The sequence below is a fragment of the Sinocyclocheilus anshuiensis genome, unplaced genomic scaffold (genome assembly GCF_001515605.1).
Source record: "Sinocyclocheilus anshuiensis isolate Anshui unplaced genomic scaffold, SAMN03320099.WGS_v1.1 scaffold868, whole genome shotgun sequence".
NCBI lineage: Eukaryota > Metazoa > Chordata > Actinopteri > Cypriniformes > Cyprinidae > Sinocyclocheilus > Sinocyclocheilus anshuiensis.
In genome coordinates this window covers 226008-247605 of record NW_015552624.1, presented here as the reverse complement: position 1 = coordinate 247605, position 21598 = coordinate 226008, and the positions used below count along the sequence as shown (strand labels likewise).

The 21598-nt window shown below is 35.7% G+C and overlaps 3 protein-coding genes across 5 annotated transcripts in view; 2 read left to right on the top strand and 1 right to left on the bottom strand.

Annotated features, from left to right (window-relative positions):
* The first annotated feature begins 228 nt into the window (after positions 1 to 228).
* Positions 229 to 9288, top strand: LOC107666347 (guanine nucleotide-binding protein G(I)/G(S)/G(T) subunit beta-3-like). 3 transcript variants are annotated; one of them, XM_016457608.1, is made up of 9 exons: positions 229 to 328; positions 3087 to 3172; positions 3338 to 3483; positions 4598 to 4661; positions 5070 to 5226; positions 5313 to 5379; positions 6443 to 6644; positions 6801 to 7017; positions 9150 to 9288. In XM_016457608.1, the coding sequence occupies exons 2-9, from the start codon at positions 3116 to 3118 to the stop codon at positions 9254 to 9256; spliced, it is 1017 nt and encodes a 338-aa protein (XP_016313094.1). In that variant the 5' UTR covers positions 229 to 328; positions 3087 to 3115; the 3' UTR covers positions 9257 to 9288. The 3 variants fall into 3 exon arrangements, with proteins under 3 accessions (XP_016313094.1, XP_016313093.1, XP_016313096.1); XM_016457607.1 differs by lacking the exon at positions 229 to 328 and adding an exon at positions 335 to 469; XM_016457610.1 differs by lacking the exon at positions 229 to 328 and adding an exon at positions 1452 to 1736.
* A 2213-nt stretch (positions 9289 to 11501) lies between these two features.
* On the top strand, positions 11502 to 18372 carry LOC107666351 (triosephosphate isomerase A-like). The gene is made up of 7 exons (XM_016457613.1): positions 11502 to 11748; positions 12972 to 13095; positions 13203 to 13287; positions 13426 to 13558; positions 13672 to 13757; positions 16918 to 17005; positions 17841 to 18372. Exons 1-7 carry the CDS (start codon positions 11637 to 11639, stop codon positions 17957 to 17959), a joined length of 747 nt encoding a protein of 248 aa, XP_016313099.1. The 5' UTR covers positions 11502 to 11636; the 3' UTR covers positions 17960 to 18372.
* A 1794-nt stretch (positions 18373 to 20166) lies between these two features.
* Positions 20167 to 21598, bottom strand: part of eno2 (enolase 2) — a 10294-nt gene continuing 8862 nt past the window's right edge. The window contains exon 12 of the mRNA XM_016457599.1: positions 20167 to 21021. Coding sequence (XP_016313085.1) covers positions 20952 to 21021 — 70 coding nt within the window. The 3' untranslated portion in view covers positions 20167 to 20951. The remainder of the gene's footprint in view (positions 21022 to 21598) is intronic.

Below are 21598 nucleotides of genomic sequence, written 5' to 3'. Positions count from 1 at the left end.
GATAAGATGTTCTTCAGGAATCAACCATATTTTTGTTCATGCCACACCGTATCCATCACTTCCTCTGTCCTCTGCTTTCTGCGCTCACTCTCGCCTTGTCTTTCGACCCCATAACCTGATTTTCCATTCCATCGGTTTACCTGTTCCTCGCCCTCCCCTTTCCCTCTCTCTCTCTCTCTCTCTCTCTCTCTCTCTCTCTCTCTCTCTCCCTTACCCTTTCTGTGCCTATCTTTGGGCTTATCCTTTCATCCCTGATCTCCTTCATCCCCTCCAATCCTCATCTGTTCCTCTCTTGCAGACAGGGAAGAGAAAGAGAGTTTTTCCACAGGTAAGTTGCATCCAGTCTGTTGGGGGAACCTGTGGGAGGCACAGAGAGAGAGAGAGAGAATTGAACTGTCTTGTGGACTAAACAAAATAGAAACTGGTACAGAAAGAGAGAGACTCTGGAGTTATAGAGAACGGTAGAAAGGTGAGTTTGTTGTTAGTTTGGTCATTGATTAGTTTGCATAAAAAAAATCATGCAGCGATGTAATGCACTGCAAATAGCGAACAAATGCAAACCTTGTGCATTACAATAAATCTGAATCTTTAAATGCATTTTTTTTATTTAGTATGCATGCACAGGAATGCACAGATAAATGCTTTTTAATTTTTTTGTCTATTTTTTGGCACTTTGTTTTTGCCTATTGATATCCCAGAAGTAGTTCACATGATCACGAAAGGTTAATCTGCAACTTTAATAATGCTTAAAATGACATTGGGCTGTTAATGTTGGTATTTCGACCATCAAAAAAAAAAAAAAAAATGCACCCAGCACTTTCATGAGGAATTTGAGGTTGTAGTAATCTTTTTTTTTGTCTCCTATATTGATGCATTCCTGTACACTGAAAAAAATAAGTTGTAGAAACAATCTATACAATCTAAGAAACAAAAATATAAAATAAAATTTAATTCAAAATATTTACAAAAAAGTATCTGATTTAACACTAAAATAACACTGGTAGAAAGAGTGAAATAGTATTTTCTTGTACTCCAATAATATTCAAACTTCGAAAAAAAACATTTTAGCACTGTTGTTTTCGTTTCTAAACATATCATAATGTCAACTTGCAAAGTTCTCACATTTGGCTCTTTGTAGGATGAACCTAATGCTAGCTACTCTTGAGCATGTAATCAAAAAGACCTTCGAAATCTTGAGATTTATCATGTCTCATTTCATCTCGATGAACTTCCATGTACAATCCAACACATATGTATGGAAGATCACAACATACGAGATATATCACGACATACAACACATGTCCTTTCTTGCCCTTTTTTGTCTTTGTCTTTGATCTCCTCACCTCAGGTCCCACCTGATCCCGTAGTAAAGAGCAGTCGGTAATCGGATGACAGGAGATTTGATAAGCCACCTCCGACCGCTCCTGCAGGGGCTTAGACATTTCTTCTAGCCCTCCTCGACATCAATAAAACAACAGCTCTCATCCCGAGCTGAACACAGATCACAGTGTAATCTTCTAACTATTATAACATATAATTTGATCATCAACAGCACAATGCAAGACTCACTTTTGCGGATCATGGTTTCTAGCACCAGGCTCTACTACTTAACCTCCAATTAAGTTCATTAGGATCTCTGTAACACAACAATGCTGATAATTCCTCATCATATCCTCTGGCCTCCCACAGAGAGGTAAAAATTATACGGCGGTAGACGAGCGACAGACATTTTTATAGTAAGTTGCGACTTGGAAGATTTACATCTGCATAAAACATTTGAAATATTTTATTTTAAGCAGATTACAGATCTCAGACGTTTGATTTGACATTCAATTACAGATTACCAAGTCTATGTTTGCCATGTTTAGGACTAAGGTTAGATTAGTTTTGGTTCCACGTGTCTTATTATACAGATTTGCACTTTTTTATTTGCCTTGTTTCATAAATTGCACATATATTTGACTTTATAATAAGGCTTGAATAGGACTGTTTGAGTTTTGAAGGTCTGATTTAGTAGTTTGGTGCTAGGTTCTGAATTTGGATTTTTTTTTTGAATATCAATAACAGAATTTGAAATGTAGAATTTGAATTTTAAATAACAGAGTCACAGTATCATTCGCATTTGCTAGCTAGCATTACTGAACTCAAGCTGAACTCATAAATGGCAGACAATGTTGTTGTTCACCGTTAATTTTTTTTTTTTTTTTGAGTGCAAATCTATATTCAGTGTTACTGTCTACCAAGCAGGTATGAAGAACTTGCTTTCTGAGATATTACGTGCAAAGTTCAGGACTAATTGTTGTCCACTGAGATGTTTTATGACTGGCTGGGAGGTTTTGCATCAAATCAAAGGCAGGTTTAAATATTCGTCAATATTAGGTCAAATTATAAATCGTCGATATTATTAAATCTCTTCCACATGTCTGATGCTGTAATCAGGGTTGCCAGGTCTCTGAAATAAAACCACCTCAGTTGCTACACAAAAAAAAAAAAAAAAAAAAAAAAAAAAAAAAAAAACTAGTCCAAAACTAGCCCAATTGTGTTTTCTCCTCCATCGAAATTCAGGGGTATTCCACGTTTCTGGTGGGTAGTGGATAAAAAAAAAAAAAAAAATCCTGCAGCAACAGTGCAGTTCTGTCTGTAGCCCTGTTCTGTCTTGGCAACGCTGGCTGTAATAGTCACACACAAGGCCTAGTTCAATCCTAGTCATATTATTTATTGATTTATTTATGTTTATTTGATTACATATACACTCTTAAAAATAAAGGTGCTTCAAAAGGTTCTTCAAGCGATGCCATAGAAGAACCATTTTTGGTTCCACAAAGAACCATTCAGTCAAAGGTTCTTTAAAGAACCATCTCTTTCTTACCTTTTTATAATCTGAAGAACCTTCTTTTGCCACAAAGAACCCTTTGTGAAACAGAAAGGTTCTTCAGATGTTAAAGGTTCTTTATGGAACCATTTAGACAAAAAAGTTATTCTATGGCATCGTGAAGCACCTTTATTTTTAAGAGTGTAGGACCATTTTTTAAGCAGAATATTTAATTTTGATTTAATTTTTATCTTTATTCTCTGATTGCTTTCAGCTTGTGTTGAACCCCGATCAACAGCAGCCATGGGTGAAATGGAGCAGATGAAAAAGGAGGCCGAAGCCCTGAAGACACAGATTGAGGTGAGACTGCTGTAAAGTTCTTAAATATTTGATGTACTTTCACAATGAAACAGTTAAAGAACATAGTTATAAGATCTTTGCTACACTAAAATGCATCAGCTGTTCAGTTTCTATTTATATAAATAATAATAATATGCTAATATAAAATATTTGTTCCCCTACTAGGCAGCTCGTAAAGCAGCACATGACACAGACATGGCCTCCGCCGCTTCTGGGGTGGCTCCGGCCCCTCGGGTCCAACTCAAGACCAGGAGGACCCTCAAAGGCCATCTGGCCAAAATCTATGCCATGCACTGGTGTACAGACAACAGGTGAGAACAACAGTACGGGTCAAATCAATTCATTAGGTGTGCTGAGTTATACTGCTCTATATAAATATTAGGTAATATTGATCAATTATCAGTTTGGCCTTCAAAAGTAAATTCAAGGGGGGAAACAAATTAACAGAAAGGTATTCCACGAATTCCATTGGTTTACCTGTTGCCCTTTGCTGTCACATGATCTGCTCAAGCAGGTTAATAGCTCTCACAGGGATGTCAACTGCACCTTGTGGTCACCTTGAATTAGCTAATTCTTAGTTAGATCAATTATCAGGGTCAGTGGCCTGAAAAAGACTTAAGCCTCACTGTATTTATGAAACTGCTTTGACAGCAAAATCAAATAGCTCCAAAAAGCATATATACCTACATATATGAAGACATACACACACACATACACACACATATATATACATACACATATATATATATTTTTTTATTTATTTTTATTTTTTTTTTGCACATTTAGTCATTTAGAAGACGCTTTTATCCAAAGCGACTTACAAACGAGGACAATAAAAGCAGTCAAAACTAACAAAAGAGCAACAATATATAAGTGCAAATGACAAGTCTCGGTTAGCCTAACGCAGTACACGTAGCACCCCCCCGCATAAAAGTGAAACTCCGCCTATGCCTCTTGAAACTCTTGTTTGAGTTATATATATATATATATATACACACACACAAAGAAAAACAAGTAGAATAGAAAAAAATATATTTTTTTTTAGTAAAAAGAAGATAAATGGATAAAGTAGAATTAAAATAGAATACAAAGTGCTAGAGTTAGAGGGTCAAATAAATATATATATATACACATACATATACTATTTTGGAATCCATTAGAATTTAAACACATTATTGTTGCAATTGTTAGAATCCAAAAAATCTAAATAAATTTAGCTAGCTTACACATGTTGTTAAGGCTGCTTTCGCAAGCCAAACATAACAAAATATGGGGGGAAAAAATGTCATGCACTCACGGCAATTGTCTGTAAAGTTCTGTTTACATTAAATACGACGAGGGGTGGAATATATGAAATATATTCATATATGAATATATGAAATGGTACATCCCGTTGTCTTACCAGCTTTTCATTGGTGACTTTAGGCTAATGGTCAGTGCATCACAGGATGGCAAACTTCTCATCTGGGATTCTCACACTGGAAATAAGGTGATATACTTTTAAGAGAAGATGGGTATCGAAGTATATAATAAATATCTATGTATAAAATTTGATCTGAACACGTTTATAATTCCACCCAGAGTATGTGATTTTTCTCATGCATGTGGTTACAGTTTTTCCTTAAGTTTTTGTACATTTAGAACAAATTTTAGTACTAAAGTTATTGATGAATCATGACATTTCACACACAAATTCACCCACCCACTGGGTCAATGCGGTGCTGTCAGTTTTTGATGCTGTTCATCTTTTTAAGCAACAAAACCTGGTAAACATCTTTGAAAAATCTGTGATTATTATGCAATTACATTTGATTGTGTGGAAATGACATACTTCTCCTTTAAACTTTAAATCAGAATACCTTCAGGGAAAAGTTATAATATTTTCCTCTTTCTGTAGGTCAATGCTGTTCCCCTCAAGTCCTCATGGGTGATGACCTGTGCATATGCTCCTTCTGGAAACCTTGTGGCCAGCGGTGGTCTCGACAACATGTGTACAGTCTACAACTTGAAGACACCTGTAATCAAGACCGTGAAAGAATTAGATGCTCATACAGGTATAGAAGTATTGAAATCAGTGGAGAATCTATACTTTCTTGCATATTTGTAAGTAAATGCCTGTTATGTTATCTATTCTTCATAGGTTACTTGTCCTGTGCACGCTTCCTCAGTGACACAGAGATTCTAACCTCCTCTGGTGATACCACATGGTTTGTGTATTTTCATATTAGTTCCTCCAAATATCAAAATTAATTTTGTTACAAACTTTTAACTTTTTAGTATTACTTTTTTTTTCTTAGCCACTATTTTCAATAAAATTAAACTGAATGAAAATGGCAACAAAAAACCACCATGAATGTACCATAAAAGTCATCCATACGAGCTTAATGTGAAGTTGACTGACATCTCAGCACTTCTAGGCACATTCATGAGAGTTCATGAAATAGTTATGTTTAATTCAGTTGATTCAGTTCACAAAACGGCCTAAATGATTCATTCAGGAATCAGACCGATTTAAGTTCTGATTAAGAAATAGTTGTAAAATAGTTACAACAAGGCTATGTTTGCAATATACTATACTATTCTTAATATTCATCCAGTATATAGTTTGCATGCTATATTTGCTAAAACGTGCAATATAAAAAAAACATACACACATCATGTGAAAAACTGTCCCACAATGCAATGCGCTCAACTTGATTTCCAGTACGATAAAAGTAGCAGACGCAATCATTATGTATCTATTTTATTTTTTCAATTTTTATCACTTTCTGGACTCATTATTTGATCAACCTGACAAATAATAAATATTGTATTAAAATACAAAAATAACTGGATGATACTCACATGCAAATTGAACATCATAGCATACTTGTGTTTAGGTTTATCAGGGAATAATGTGCTACAACTTTCTTTTAGCCAAGAAATTGATTAACATATCCATTAAAAAAATACCTTCAACTAAAAATGTAAGTTAAATGGTGCCACTGTCATCTCACAAAGTCTAGCTAGACTAGAAGTACAGCAAGCATCTCCATTATTATTAGATAAGGTTGGAGCTTTTTCACAATGCTATGCAGCTTGTTGAGGAGAGTTGTGATTTTACTTTATATTAAGTTACTTGCAGTCTAGTAAAGCATAAATCCCATAAACGTCTAAAAAAAATCCCATAAACGTCTAGGGACCAGCAACTGCCTATTGAGACCAACCAGAAAGCACCACTCATTGTCTTTTGTTAGAGTTTTGTTCATTTCCCTCCCATTTTTCTGCCAGTGTATTGTGGGATTTGGAGACTGGAAAGCAGAAGACTGTTTTCCTGAACCATGTTGGTGATTGCATGTGTCTGTCTCTGTCTCCGGACATGAACTCCTTTGTTTCTGGTGCTTGCGACTCTCTGGCCAAGCTGTGGGACATCAGGGATGGCCAGTGCAAGCAAACCTTCCAGGGTCACACTAGTGACATCAACGCCATTTCAGTGAGTTGAACATGGGAAAAATCACAGTTATTTTTTGGCTAACCACACTGATTATGCTAACCTTCTAACAGTTTCAAAGATTTGAGTCTTTCCGATTTAATTTAAGAGCAAAGCACATAAATGGAAATGGATTCACCAAACTTCCTCTTTCTTCAGTTCTACCCTAGTGGCAATGCAATTATCACTGGCTCGGATGACTGCACATGCAAAATGTATGATATTCGCGCCGATCAAGAAGTGATCAGTTACCAGGATGCCGCACTGAACAGCGGCGTAACATCACTGGATCTATCCGCGTCTGGCCGCCTCATCTTTGCTGGCTATGACGACTTCAACTGCAATATTTGGGACTCGCTAAAGGGCGAGAAAGTGGGTGAGTTGAAAGAGAAAAAAAAAAGTCTGAGTTGGAGAGAATGCTGATTAAGCAGGAACAAAGTCCATTTTAAGCAAGTCAAATCACTCGACAGCCATCTTGGCAACTCCACTGAGCAGCTTTTTATGTATTTATGTATGTAGCCAATTTCTGAGTAATAAAACACTCTTCTAGCAGGGATATGATATAGCGTTGGTGTTAGTTTATGTTGGTGTTGGTGTGAGAAATTTAGCATTCCATCACTTGCTCACCAGTGGATCCCCTGCAGTGAATGGGGTGCCGTCAGAGTCCAAACATCTGATAAAAACATCACAATAATCCACAAGTAATCCACACCACTCCAGTCATCAATTACCATCTTGTGAAGTGAAAAGTTGTATGTTTGTAAGAAACAAATCTGTCATTAAAGGGTTAGTTCACCCAAAAATGAAAATTAGGCTGTGTTTTACTCACCCCCGAGGCATCCTAGGTGTATATGACTTTCTTCTTTCAGATGAATCCAGTTGGAGTTATATTAAAAATTGTCCTGGCTATTCCAAGCTCTATCATTGCAGTCAGCGGGTGTTGCAGTGCTTCAGTCCAAAAGAAGTGAAATAAAAAGCGCCCATCCATAAAAAAAAAGTGTCTCACACGGCTCCGTGGGGTAAACAAAGGCCTCCTATAGCGAATCGATGCGTTTTTGTAAGAAAAATATCCATATTCAAAACGTAATAATCACTTGAATCTAGCTTGCGCTCACTGTTGTAAACAGAAGCAGTTCCAGGGGAATGACGTATGAGGTCAGCACTGCGCATGCGCCGCTCAGAAATGACGAATGCGGAAATGCAGCAGAGAGATCAAATCAAAACAACGGTCAAGAATTAGAAGTACAAAACGAGGATTTGTAAAGAAGAATGTCAGAGGATTTCGATATAAGCCAAGAGGAGACTGGTTTTCCTTTGCTAAAGTAAGGAAACTTTGCTTCCTTTGCTCCTGTTAACAAACGTTGGTTTTCACGAGACTCACCGGTGCATGCGCAGCACTGAACTCATACCTCATCCGCCCGGAACTGGGGGTGAGTAAAACACAGCCTAATTTTCATTTTTGGATGAACTAACCCTTTAAGGTATTTTAACTTTAAACCATTGCTTCTGGCTAAAATATGAGTCCTCGTCGATCCATAATATTGCTTTCTCCGGTGAAAAAGTCTGAATCAGGAGAGAAATATGCACAGCTCAGGCACAATTTACAAGCAAAAACAGTCCAAAACTGTTCTAAACAAATATGTTTGTGGATTTTGATGTGAGAGGACAAAAGGGATGGACTTTTTCACTGGATTAAGTGTTTTTATGAATTATGGACTCATATTTTGGTCAGAAGTGATGGATTCAAGTTAAAACTCCTCATTGATGGATTTGTTTCTTACAAACTCGCTGCTTTTCACTTCATGAGACATTAATTGATGGTCGTGTGGATTATTTGTGGATTATCGTGATGTTTTTATCAGCTGTTTGGACTCTCATTCTGACGGCACCCATTCACTGCAGAGGATCCATTGCTGAGCAAGTGATGTAATGCTACATTTCTCCAAATCTGTTTCTATGAAGAAACAAACCCATGTACATATTGGATGGCCTGAGGGTGAGTATATTTTCAGCAAAATTAATTTTTGGGTGAACTATTCCTTTAAAGTTGGAATGAAATGAAAATTCACCATATTTATTTTCTAAATCCATCAGATTTTGAGCAATTCATCCATCCAATACGTTTTTTTTTTTTTTTTTGCACCTTGTAATATTTAATCAAAATGTCATAACTTGATCTTCCAATGGAAGTGTCAGACTTCTTTCTGGTGATGTAAGGAGGTCTTCTCCTATCATTTAGTTCATTTAAACCCTGCCGTTGCGAGCTTGTGATCATCTGCCTCCACTTTTGAATGCAACAGCAACATCTCAACATCCAATCAACAACCTATACATAAAATCATCCTTTTTTCGTTTTCAATAAGCCATGGTACTCGGCTTTGTGTCACAATACAGTAGATCAGTCGCTAGCTACTTCCATTTCATTGCAAATTAAATAAATGTGCATAAAAAAAACAAAGCGCTGTCAAATTCATACTCTCACTTACTTCCTTCCTTTCTCTTCTGTAGGCGTGTTGTCTGGCCATGACAACAGGGTGAGCTGCACTGGAGTACCAGGAGATGGCATGTGTGTTTGCACTGGCTCATGGGACAGCTTCTTGAAGATTTGGAATTGAGTTGGACCCTGAGACAAGATGAGAATGAGAATGAGAATGAGAATGAGAATGAGAATGAGAAAGAAAGGATGAGTAAATGTTGAGAGAGGATGAGAAATTATCAATTTCTAAGCAACAGAGAATCTCACACACAAAAACACGCAATGGTCCACCTGTATGTGTGGGATTTCTGGAAGACTGGATTTCATTAGTATAAATGCAATATTTAATTGTAAAAATGTAAGTTGCAACTAACACAAGACTGCATTAATGTTATCATAACATGACAATCTCATGACAACGATACTTTGACTTGAAATGATAGTGTTTTTGACTGTTTAAAATGAGGAAAATTAATAATCATTTAAGAATTTAAAATATATTATTACATAATTTTTTGTCAGATAAAAATTCTTATCATTAGATAAAAGTTTGGATAAATATTTTTATTTATTAGAAATGACAATAGAATGCAGAAGAAAATGTACAGTGACTTTTCCCAACAACCACACTGACTGTCTGAGATCTGATATTATGGCTCTTTAATAACGGTGACAAATTTAACCTGGCATACAGTATTTAAATTTTTAACAAGTTCCCAAAGTCCAAAAAATGTCAAGTTATGCTAAAAGATTAAATGTCTGTATTTACTTCTTTCATCTTTTTGTAGGACTTTCACGTACAAGACAGTTCCTCTTAAATATTGCTGTGGTTACTCGAATACCTTTCTAATAAACATAGTGTTCTGCATTAAACAATATTTTAGTGTGTGCTGTTTGTATCTGCGTGTTTTATGATTTTAGGGTATTTGAAATAATTAATAACATAATTTGAAACAATGCTGATCTTAGCACTGCTACTTTTTCTTTCATAACAGAATAAATTATTTTGTTGTGCAAATGACAGAAAAGTTTGCATTGGGCACTTTTGCACTAAAGAATCTATGACAGAAGAAAATATTATTGGAAAGGAAATCTAATGTCTGAAATGTAAATTAGGCCACAGAACTATGTTTGTGCTACATTGCTATGCAACATCAGCCCACACGAAGTGTCTACAAATGTTTAGTCATCCAGGTCAGAATTAATGTTCATATGGCAATTTACTAACCAAGTCTCAAGTCAGAGGCTTTTAGTTCTATTGTGAAGTCACATTGTAAACCTAATCCCTTTAAGTATATTATCACCTACTGCAAACTCAGTCACCTTGAGAAAGTAGATCAGACAGTTGTTTTTTTCTTTCGCTTAAGAAGGAGGACGTGAGACTTACTCTAACCCACTTTCAATAGAGCTTTGCACAGAGAAACGTCAGACAAGTAATTGGCAAGTTCCTATTCTTGATGAAGTCTGCGACTCTGCTTTGGCTGTGAAATAAGAAAGAAGACTATATATGACATATAACGCTGTTTCAGAACAATATGCATTGTAAAAGGTGCATTACAAAGTGAACTGCAATGCACTGAGTAATATAATGTAAGCCACATAATATTGGCACACTAAGTACAAAAGCATTCGCAATGGCATTAAAACACTTTACAGTGTAAATAATTAATTATTATTAAAAAGAATGATACGGTATTGATTCCATTTCTAGGGAAAGCTGTGTGCTGGAAAATGACATTAAACACATAAAACAAACAAATGAAAGAAAAATGCCACTGACCATGTGAACTCCTTTGTATTGTTAAAGGTCAGCTTACTTGCTTCAGCTGAAGCACAAAATGGTCTTTGAAACATTCTCAAATAATGCTGGATAACCTAGATAATGTAAATGCAAAATAGAAGCAATTTCCGTAGTGATCTCATGTTTTTGGGCCTCACTGTAAATTATTTTAAAATCCATTTCTCATTATGCATGCACGGGCGCGTTCTTCCGGGAGAAATGCCCATATAAGGAGTTCCACCCTCTTTTACGTCATTAAGAGCCACGATCGAAAAAAAACTGAAACTTGTACGAACCCGGAAGTAAGATTTTTGGCACAGAAATTATTTTTTTAAACTTTGTCCATGCTTACTATCATTATAGTCATTCTATGCAACTTTTAGTAAACGGATTATAAGAGATAGCCTCTATGACTGCTCATCATTCGCAACGTTTAGCTCACAAAGATTAATTATTATTATTAATAATATAAGCTTACGTTCAATGCAGTTGATTTCCTAGCGAAAGCTGAGTGCTTGCATGTTAATTAGATTGCGCCGACGTGACGTTACTCTCATGGCGTGGCATTATCTCATGAATATTAATTACGTCGTCCTGACGCGCAATCTTCCAATGCCAAAGCGCTTCCTCATTGAATATTTATAAACTAACCTTCTCCATAGTAGGATTCTTAAGTTCTCTAACGGGATCGATTATACTGCAGTCGGCGTGTTTGGTCCGTTCGGTTTGTCTCGCAATAATGTCTTCAAGAAAATTCTTCGTCGGTGGAAACTGGAAAATGAACGGCGATAAAGAGAGTTTGGGCGAGCTCATAATGACCTTGAACACGGCCAGTCTCAACGATGAAACAGGTCCATTGCGTTCATTTGAAGTTATGTTGTTTACTTGAAAGGATATTAAGCTGAAAGTATGCTAGTTTTTCAATTTAACCTACCAGTCGTGTTTGAACTGCTTTTACATTCAAATAACTTCAATATGAATCTAGCTCATTTGATTTTGTTTTATTATTCCATGTCATCACAGTCACATATTATTTTTCATAGGAAACGCAAACATTTTTTTCATTGGCCTGCTGTAGGAAGCTTCATTATTAATTTAGAATTTTTGGTCCTACAGACACTATATTTGTCCTGTCCCATATATCCTATATTTGTCACATATGCATAACAATTACATAAAAATACAACTTACTAGCTAAATAATTGTTCAAATATTTGTCCCATATGTGTAAAATAATCGTAAGCCAAATTATTTTTCCCATTCTACCTGGGGAAAATAGATTCAGAGGTAGTCAATAATAATAATTCACTCAAAAAATGTATTATTGTTCATAAGCAGCACATTTTTCATAGGCCTGCTGTAGAAAGCTTCATTATTAATTGAAATTTTTCGGTCCTACGGACTCTATATTTGTCCTACATGCATAAAAAATGCATTGAAAAATGTTTGCCAAATAATTTGCTATAGAAGCCCATTTCCACCACAGGATAAAAAAAAAATAAAATAAAAAGCGGTAATTGCAACTTTTTTTCCCCCTCACAATTCAGATTTTTTTTTATTGCAACTCACAATTCAGTTTATATCTGATTTATGATTTCTTTTTGACTTGGCTATAAACTCGCAATTCTAAGAAGAAAAGTCTGAACAATGTGCAAGTCGAGATAAAAACTGCAAGATAAAAATGTTGCAAAGTTCCATGGCGGAAACTAAAACACAGGATTATGAGATGAAAACTCGGAACTCGTATAAAAATGTCAGAATTGCAAGATATACACAGATTTGCGAGTTGTAAACTTGGAATTCTGAGAATTATTATTTTTTTTAATTCCGTGGCAGAAACAGGCTTCCATAATTTGTTCCCATTCTACTTGGAGAAAAATATCTTAACAAATTCAGAGGTAGTAAAAAAGTAATAATAATAAAAGAAGAAATATTTCACACTAAAACTATGACATGAGGGTGAGTAAATGATGACAGATGTTTGGTTTTGGGGTGAACTATTCATTTAAAAGTGGTCAATCTGGCTTTCATAATCATATATCATCATAACAGTGGTTTTGTCTTCATTGTTTAGAGGTGGTGTGTGGAGCACCAGCCATTTATCTTGATTATGTGAGGTCTAAGCTGGACCAGAGGATCGGTGTGGCCGCCCAGAACTGCTATAAGGTACCCAAAGGAGCCTTCACTGGGGAGATCAGGTATATGTGCTCATTTGTATCTTTTATAGTTTTTATGAACAACCATTTATCACTGTCAAAACTCTAAAACCATATTTCTTGTTCTCTCCTTTTCTTCTCCGCTTTAGCCCAGCGATGATTAAAGACTGCGGTGTCGACTGGGTCATTCTGGGCCATTCTGAGAGGCGTCACGTGTTTGGCGAGAGCGATGAGGTATTTTAATAGGAATCCAAGCTCTTTTACGTCTTTGCTTTTCTGTGTGTTGAAATTCAGGCCTCGTATTGATGCATATCTTGTGCTATTCCGCATTCAGCTCTGTTTCACTCTGATTGGCTGTGATGTCCTTTGCAGCTGATTGGCCAGAAAGTGGCCCATTGCCTAGAGAACGATTTGGGTGTGATCACCTGCATTGGGGAGAAACTAGAGGAGAGAGAAGCTGGAACCACTGAGGACGTGGTGTTTGAACAGACTAAAGTCATTGCAGGTCTTTTAAAAACACAAATCTGATATCAAATATGTGATTTTAACATTATGTTCTAGGACCCTGTTCATGCATTTGAAACACTAAATACCATGATGAATTTCTGTATTTTATAGACAATGTGAAGGACTGGACTCATGTGGTTATAGCATATGAGCCAGTGTGGGCCATTGGCACTGGCAAAACCGCCACTCCTGATCAGGTAAATCTGTATTCATACTATCCATTAATCATATCATTTCATCTCCATTATCATGTTTGATTGCTCGCATTGCATATGTGCACTAAAGCATGAATAATAATATGCTTAATGCTTTTACATTATGCTGTAGTTTAAAGTCATTCTGTTTATGATCATGTACTTTATTTGGTGTTGCAACTGCTGCACTCTTAAAAAATAAAGGTTGTTTAGTTGCATCAACGGTTCCATAAAGAACCTTTAATATCAATGGAACCTTTCAATTCTTTGTATAATATATATATATATATATATATATTAGGGATGCACGATATTGGATTTTTGCCGATATCCGATATGCCGATATTTTTCAACTTATTTTGGCCGATATATACCGATATATTTCCTTTTGTTTGGAAACAGCACCAAGTCTCTCCTGTGCAGAAATTATAAGCAAAATATTTAAAATTTTGGTTAGTTTTTAAACAAGAACTTATTTGTTAGAATTAAATAAACAATAATGAAGATTTTTTTGACGGTACATTGACGCTTTGAAAATAACTATAAATAAACTATATATCAATCGCTGCATTTTTTCCCCCAGAAAGATGCAGTTTACCCTAACATTTTATTTTAAGATTTAACATTTGTAGATGGTCTAAAGCAAAAGAGTTGTAAAAATTCTGAAAATCTTTTAGAGCTTATGATTTGTTTAAAAAATAAAACATTACACATTAATGAATAAATAAGTATATATAAAATTATTTAATTTACAAGTGTCATGTTTGTGATTTTTTTTCATGTAAGCTATAGCTTCTGACCTTTAAATCAAAACATACTCATTATTTTATGACATCAATTACTGCTTTATTTAATCAGAAACACAGTCTAAATGTTATTTGTGTAGGCTATTTTACTTTTAGTTTAAAGGGGGCATAACACACACAGTTTCACCCAATCTTATGTTAATCTTGAGTACCTATAGAGTAGTACTGCATTCTTCATATCTCCAAAAAGGCTTTAGTTTTATCATATTTATAAAAGAAAGATACAGCTTTACGATTCTCTCCGGAAAAAGCCGAGCTCCTGGAGGCGCGCTGTGGGCGGAGCTAAAGAGTGACGAGCACTTGGGCGCCGAATGCCAACAAAACAGACATTTGATGCCGTTTCACTTACCGTCTGCAGTTATGAATCATGACCGGGACCTTTTATAGCTGGGACCGCTCCATCTTTCAGTATCAAACCATGTGCAAATCCAGCGTTTTCACTTTTATAGTACAAAATATTTAGGATATGTTTAGTGTTTGAAGGTGTCATTGTAATTGTAAATTATAAATACATATAATATGCAATTACTTACATAATAGTGCTTTTTCATTATTGTTATTTTTTAACATTTCACTGAATTTTACCGGAGCTGTGTGTGTATGCACAATACTATAGATAGATAGATAGATAGATAGATCGATAGATAGAACTAAACATTTTCTGAATCAATGTATATATATATATATATATATTAGGGATGCACGATATTGGATTTTTGCCGATATCCGATATGCCGATATTTTTCAACTTATTTTGGCCGATATATACCGATATATTTCCTTTTGTTTGGAAACAGCACCAAGTCTCTCCTGTGCAGAAATTATAAGCAAAATATTTAAAATTTTGGTTAGTTTTTAAACAAGAACTTATTTGTTAGAATTAAATAAACAATAATGAAGATTTTTTTGACGGTACATTGACGCTTTGAAAATAACTATAAATAAACTATATATCAATCGCTGCATTAGAAAGATGCGAAAGATGCAGTTTACCCTAACATTTTATTTTAAGATTTAACATTTGTAGATGGTCTAAATTGTAAAAATAACATTTGTAGATGGTCTAAAGCAAAAGAGTTGTAAAAATTCTGAAAATCTTTTAGAGCTTATGATTTGTTTAAAAAATAAAACATTACACATTAATGAATAAATAAGTATATATAAAATTATTTAATTTACAAGTGTCATGTTTGTGATTTTTTTTCATGTAAGCTATAGCTTCTGACCTTTAAATCAAAACATACTCATTATTTTATGACATCAATTACTGCTTTATTTAATCAGAAACACAGTCTAAATGTTATTTGTGTAGGCTATTTTACTTTTAGTTTAAAGGGGGCATAACACACACAGTTTCACCCAATCTCATGTTAATCTTGAGTACCTATAGAGTAGTACTGCATCCTTCATATCTCCAAAAAGTCTTTAGTGTTATCATATTTATAAAAGAAATCTCCTGGAGGCGTGCCGTGGGCGGAGCTAAAGAGTGACGAGCACTTGGGCGCCGAATGCCAACAAAACAGACATTTGATGCCGTTTCACTTACCGTCTGCAGTTATGAATCATGACCGGGACCTTTTATAGCTGGGACCGCTCCATCTTTCAGTATCAAACCATGTGCAAATCCAGCGTCGAACTGGGCCTTGTTTGTAAAACGTTCGTCAACAAACGCACTTGAGAAACTCCGTTGCTACTTCTTCCCGAGCAAGTCCCGTGCAGCGCTGCTGCCGGATGAAGCGCGTTGATGGGCGCGATCTCGCTCTTGCTCTGGTCGATGCGTGCACGGGTGCGTTCTTCCGGGAGAAATGCCCATATAAGGAGTTCCACCCTCTTTTACGTGATTAAGAGCCACGATCGAAAAAAACTCAGAAACTTGTACGAACCCGGACGTAAGATTTTTGGCACAGTACCCCCCCTTTAATTAGAAGTAGGCCAACAGCGCCCCCTACAGATTAAAACTCCTTACCGAACAGGCGTTAGGACCCGGGGGAGGCTTCCGCTGCAGGTGCTATTACTGTTTACTCAATCACACACCGAATGCGTCATTCTGTACGTGCATTCTCAGATTAAATGCAGCGATCCAAAAGAGTGAATCTAATCATCATTCAGACAAAACTTGGCTTCAAGAATGAGCGACACTGTTGACGGGATCTAATCGCTAGCACACCCTGAGCACATGCGAGTTAACATATTCCTCTTATCGGCAAGACATAGCGGCATACTTTTTCATATCGGGCCGATGCCGATATTTACATTTAAAGCCATTATCGGCCAATTCCGATATCAGTCCGATAATATTGTGCATCCCTAATATATCTTTGTATAAGTTTTCAGAGTCTGTCATTTGTGTGCTGCAGGCTCAGGAGGTGCATGAGAAGCTGAGAGGATGGCTGAGAGCGAATGTGTCGGATGCAGTAGCCGACTCTGTGCGCATCATCTACGGAGGTGAGTCTGCAGTGTTCAGAACATCCTGTCTTCAATTCTGAGTGACCTTAAAGATATAGCATAGTGAATGTTCTGTCATTTATTCAGCTCATGTCATTGCACATCCCTGTAACCTTCTACACAAATTTTTTTTTAGCAGAATGGCTGTGCTGTCAATGTATGATGCAATTAATGAGAGCAAATAATATTGCACAAAATTGCCTTCATATTTACTGTGATGCATTTGGCAGATACTTTTATCCAAATCAACTTAGACTGCACTCGAAGTATACATTTTTTCATTGCATGCATTCCCTGGGAATCAAACCCATAACTTTCTCATTGCTAGCGCCATGCTCTACTGTTTATGCGACTGGAATTGCTGTTTAAACTCTTATTTTACACAATATTTACGTAAAAGTCTTCTTGTTAAAGGAATAATTCACACAAAAATGTACTGAAAATTTACTCGCTCTCAGGCCATCCAAGATGTAGATGAGATTGTTTCTTGGAGAAATTAAGCATTACATCACTTGTTCACCAATGGATGCTCTTCAGTGAATGGGTGCCGTCAGAATGAGAGTCCAAACAGCTGATAAAAACATCCCAATAATCCACACCACTCCAGTCCAAAAAACTGTGTATTTGTAATAAACAAATCCATCAAGTGTCCAGCTAAAATACAAGTTTTCTATCCATAATATTGCATTATAACATGTAATTTAATGGAAACTTATCGTTATTGACTAAATGCTGATCCCTTTTTACTTAATAGCAAAAAATGATGCTTTGTTACTGTTAGGTTGTGTTCTTGGTTTTATCTCAACAATTATGTTCTTCTCTCCTCATTTCACAGGCTCTGTTACTGGGGGAAACTGCAAAGAGCTTGCGGCCCAGCCTGACATTGATGGCTTCCTGGTTGGAGGTGCTTCCCTTAAGCCAGAGTTTGTTGACATCATAAATGCCCGCGCATAGAGATGCTCAGCCATTTCGATGGTCCAAAACTGCTGCACTGCCCAATCAGTGTTTACCAGCTTTTGTTGTCATTCCAGCAGGTCTGAAAGTGTATTTGTGGTTGTACTGCTTTTGCTCACCTGCTTGTTAAACGGTCGGGTTGGGCTATTGGACTGGAATATTAATATCAACTTGCTTCCTACTTAAAGTAATAGAAGAGAGCTTGGGCATGTTAGCTTGTTATTTGCTGCTGTGATTTAAACTGCTGTGTTGTCTATGCACTTCCAGAGCACACTACTTGAAATGTGTATTCTCCACATTGATTAACTTACAAGACCAGCGTTGAATGCTTAACTGAGTTTGTAGTGACTTAATGAGCACTTTATCCTCTGTTGAAATGACTACCTCTGTAGAATATAAAAAACGTATTTGTCCTGTCTTCTCATAGTGTTTTCTCTTGGTCTAAAAATTTTTTTTCCCGATTTAATCACTGACGTAAATGCCGTGCATACTGAAACTAAAGGCTACATGGTGTAAAATATTTTTTTAATATTTTTTGCATGATTTTCATGTTTCATCATCATTAAGATTAATCAAGGTTGCATTTATTTGATTAAAAATGCAGTAAAAACAGTAATATTGTGAAATATTATTACAATTTAAAATACCTATTTTCTATTTTAATATATTTTAAAATGTAATTTATTCCTGTTATGCAAAGCTGAATTTTCAGCATCATTACTCCAGTCTCCAGTGTCACATGATCCTTCAGAAATCATTCTAATATGCTGATTTGCTGCTCAAGAAACATTTCTTGGACATTAACATTATTATCAATGTTGAAAAGCATTTTGCTGCTTAATATTTTTGTGGAAACATACATTTATTCAGGATTCTCTGACTATGACTAGAAAGTTCAACAGAACAGTATTTATTTGAAATAAATTATTTTGAACAATATGCATGTCTTAACTGACACTTGATCCATTTAATGCATCCTCGATGAATAAAAGTAGTAATTTCTTAAAAAAAAAAAAAATGTAATTGAGCTGAATTCAGTGACTGAGTTCTCTAATGTAGATGACAAGAAATGCAATTTTAAAAACCCATTAAAACACTTATGTTTTATAATTGAGCGTCTAAATGGTGAAAAGCCATTTAAATGTCCTCCTCTGCTTTTACCGACAAGAAGAAAACACTCTTAGAGACTCGAGGTTGACGAAAGTAATGACAGCTTTAATATTCTATAACATCATTCTTTGACAGGCTTGTCAGTTATTTTTTTCTCTCCATCTTTCTTTCGTTTCCTTCTTTCACCACAATAATCTCACAAAATGATGAAAAGATCAGTCATCAGGGAGGAAAAAGATTTCAGGGACGGGAGGGAACAAGCCAAGTCATAACCACAAGAAGGGAAAGGGAGAGAGGAGACGGATGAAATGACAAGAAAGGAAGAAACAGACTACAAGTCCATGGAGGCAGAGAATAAGGAGTCATGTGCGTTGAGGGTGAGACTTTGCTACACAAATGTGAGTGAGTGAGTGTGTTTGTCTCTATTCATGTAAGCGTGTCTGTCGGTCCAGTTCTTGAATTAGATCTGTCGTTGTAATTGTTATGTCTCTCTTTCTTTCACTACTGGTGAAGTGTGTCTTTCCTACTGCCGTCTCTTATATATTTGGACAAAGGTAGCCCCGCCCCAAACACACGCCATTGGTTGAACCAGAAACGTGCCAAGATCAACAGATTCTACCTACAAATGGCTCACTTACATATTAAATGTTTTATTTAATGCAAAAAAACATCCACTTCCCCTTCAGGATGGAGATCCAGGGTAAAAGAAAATGCAAAAGTATATTGCATGAGAAAATTTGGGGGCTCTTGAATGTAATTACTCTTATTAATAGAAGTGATATGTGAACTTTATGTTCAATCCTTTAGATTTCATTCTCTTTATTTTTATATATTATATTTTTTGGCTGTGTTGATGTATGTAGGGAGCCATCAGACAACAATATCATAACATAATCACACGAGGACATATTTTAGACCTCTCAAATAAATGACAACAATACACAGAAACTTCTGGCTAAACCTGGTGTTGTTTTAAACGAAGCATCTTTATGGAAATAAATATATACGACACATTATATTGAATGTTTAATTTACTAAAATGAGTAAAACTTTTATTTTTATTTTTAAACCCTATTTCCATTTTTTACTTTATTTTTATTTGTTTTGTTGATTCGATTGAATAACAGTTTGTTTTAAAAGGCTCTTTTTCCTCAGCATGCTTTTGGGTCAGAGATGGACACAAAAAACAGCATCTGAGAAAGAGAGTATTGTTTGATAAAAAGCATCTAATGCCCTGGGCAAACAACTTTTAGAGAAAATGCTGGACCATGAATTCTTCACTGTCAATGTCACTCATATCAGCGTGAACTTGCCATTGAAAATCCCACAACTGCATAAATATTCAGGAAACTATCTTTATATTTTTGCCTACTTCTCATGCAATGAACCATAAAAATGACATTTGATTTCTTTAGTGTGGCAAGTCAACCTAGACTGTGTTTTACATTTCACATACATTTCACATCTAAACTGAAGCTTAATTTGAAAGATTACACCTGATTCAAATAAATCTCTACTTTTATTCCATCTGAGTTAAATCAAGTTTTTGCCTTGTTAAATTCAAGGTCCACTTTCTGTATCATACGCATGCATGTCCACCCTGTGCACATGTTTTGCCCGTCAAGTAATTCAGTATCACTTGTGCATAATGTTGGTCGCTCCAGGATCCGCTGTGCATAATTTTTGGTCTATCAAAGCCTGTCCGCAGTCCAGTTCAGTTTAAATATATATTTTGAGTGAGTAAGTCATCTTTTGTATATCAGTGCAAATAGTGCTGTTTTAATGCATTTTGGATGATTTTAAGGGCAGTCAGTCGGTCAGTGCAGTACATACTCTGTTTGTCAGTTGTTTATTGAGTGATTTCGGTGTGGTGGTGTCAGTATCACAGAGCGCTAGGGTTTCTGAAATTGTGCCCGGCGAATCTAGCCTGATCGCCCAATTCTTCTTCAATCCTGTGAGGCAGAAGGAAAAAAAAGAGACAGACTGGCAGAGATGGACATGGATTAATTCTACAGGAACAGGAGGTGACAGAGAAACAGCTAGAGAACTGTAATCAACAACGTTAATCAAAGTAATTATTGGTTTCTTATGTGGCCAACGCTGTTTTTGAGACTGGGACTTTTTCAGTGAGTTGAGTCATATTCATTTGTATGTGCTGATGCACAATCAAACATTTTTACATTTTACTAAAGAAAATGTCCTTCATTCAGTGGACGTCTATGGGATTTACCTCAACTTTTTTTATCATCCAGTTTTTTAGAGAATGAAAAACCAAACAAGTTGTGCAAGAAGTTCAATACTTAGTGTTAGATACTTAACATAAGTATGATGAACAATTATAGATTAATTAATCAATTAAGATTAATAAAAAAAAATTAATTTTTTTACATTTTTTTGTATTGAACTAAACTAAACTAAATCCATTACAAAAAAAAAACAAAAACATTTTTGTTACTTTATATAATTATTGTTAAATTAAATAAATTGAAATATTTAAAAAACTGGAAAAACAAACAAAAATACTAAAAC

What these genes read in the sequence shown, in the direction of transcription:
- LOC107666351 (XM_016457613.1), top strand. Translation starts at nt 11,637, where the DNA reads ATGTCTTCAAGAAAATTCTTCGTCGGTGGAAACTGGAAAATGAACGGC. An exon ending in CAGTCTCAACGATGAAACAG is followed by an intron (nt 11,749 to 12,971) that starts GTCCATTGCGTT and finishes TTCATTGTTTAG; the next exon opens with AGGTGGTGTGTGGAGCACCA. An exon ending in TGTGCGCATCATCTACGGAG is followed by an intron (nt 17,006 to 17,840) that starts GTGAGTCTGCAG and finishes CTCATTTCACAG; the next exon opens with GCTCTGTTACTGGGGGAAAC.
- LOC107666347 (XM_016457608.1), top strand. Translation starts at nt 3,116, where the DNA reads ATGGGTGAAATGGAGCAGATGAAAAAGGAGGCCGAAGCCCTGAAGACA. An exon ending in CCCTGAAGACACAGATTGAG is followed by an intron (nt 3,173 to 3,337) that starts GTGAGACTGCTG and finishes TTCCCCTACTAG; the next exon opens with GCAGCTCGTAAAGCAGCACA. An exon ending in CACTGGTGTACAGACAACAG is followed by an intron (nt 3,484 to 4,597) that starts GTGAGAACAACA and finishes TGGTGACTTTAG; the next exon opens with GCTAATGGTCAGTGCATCAC.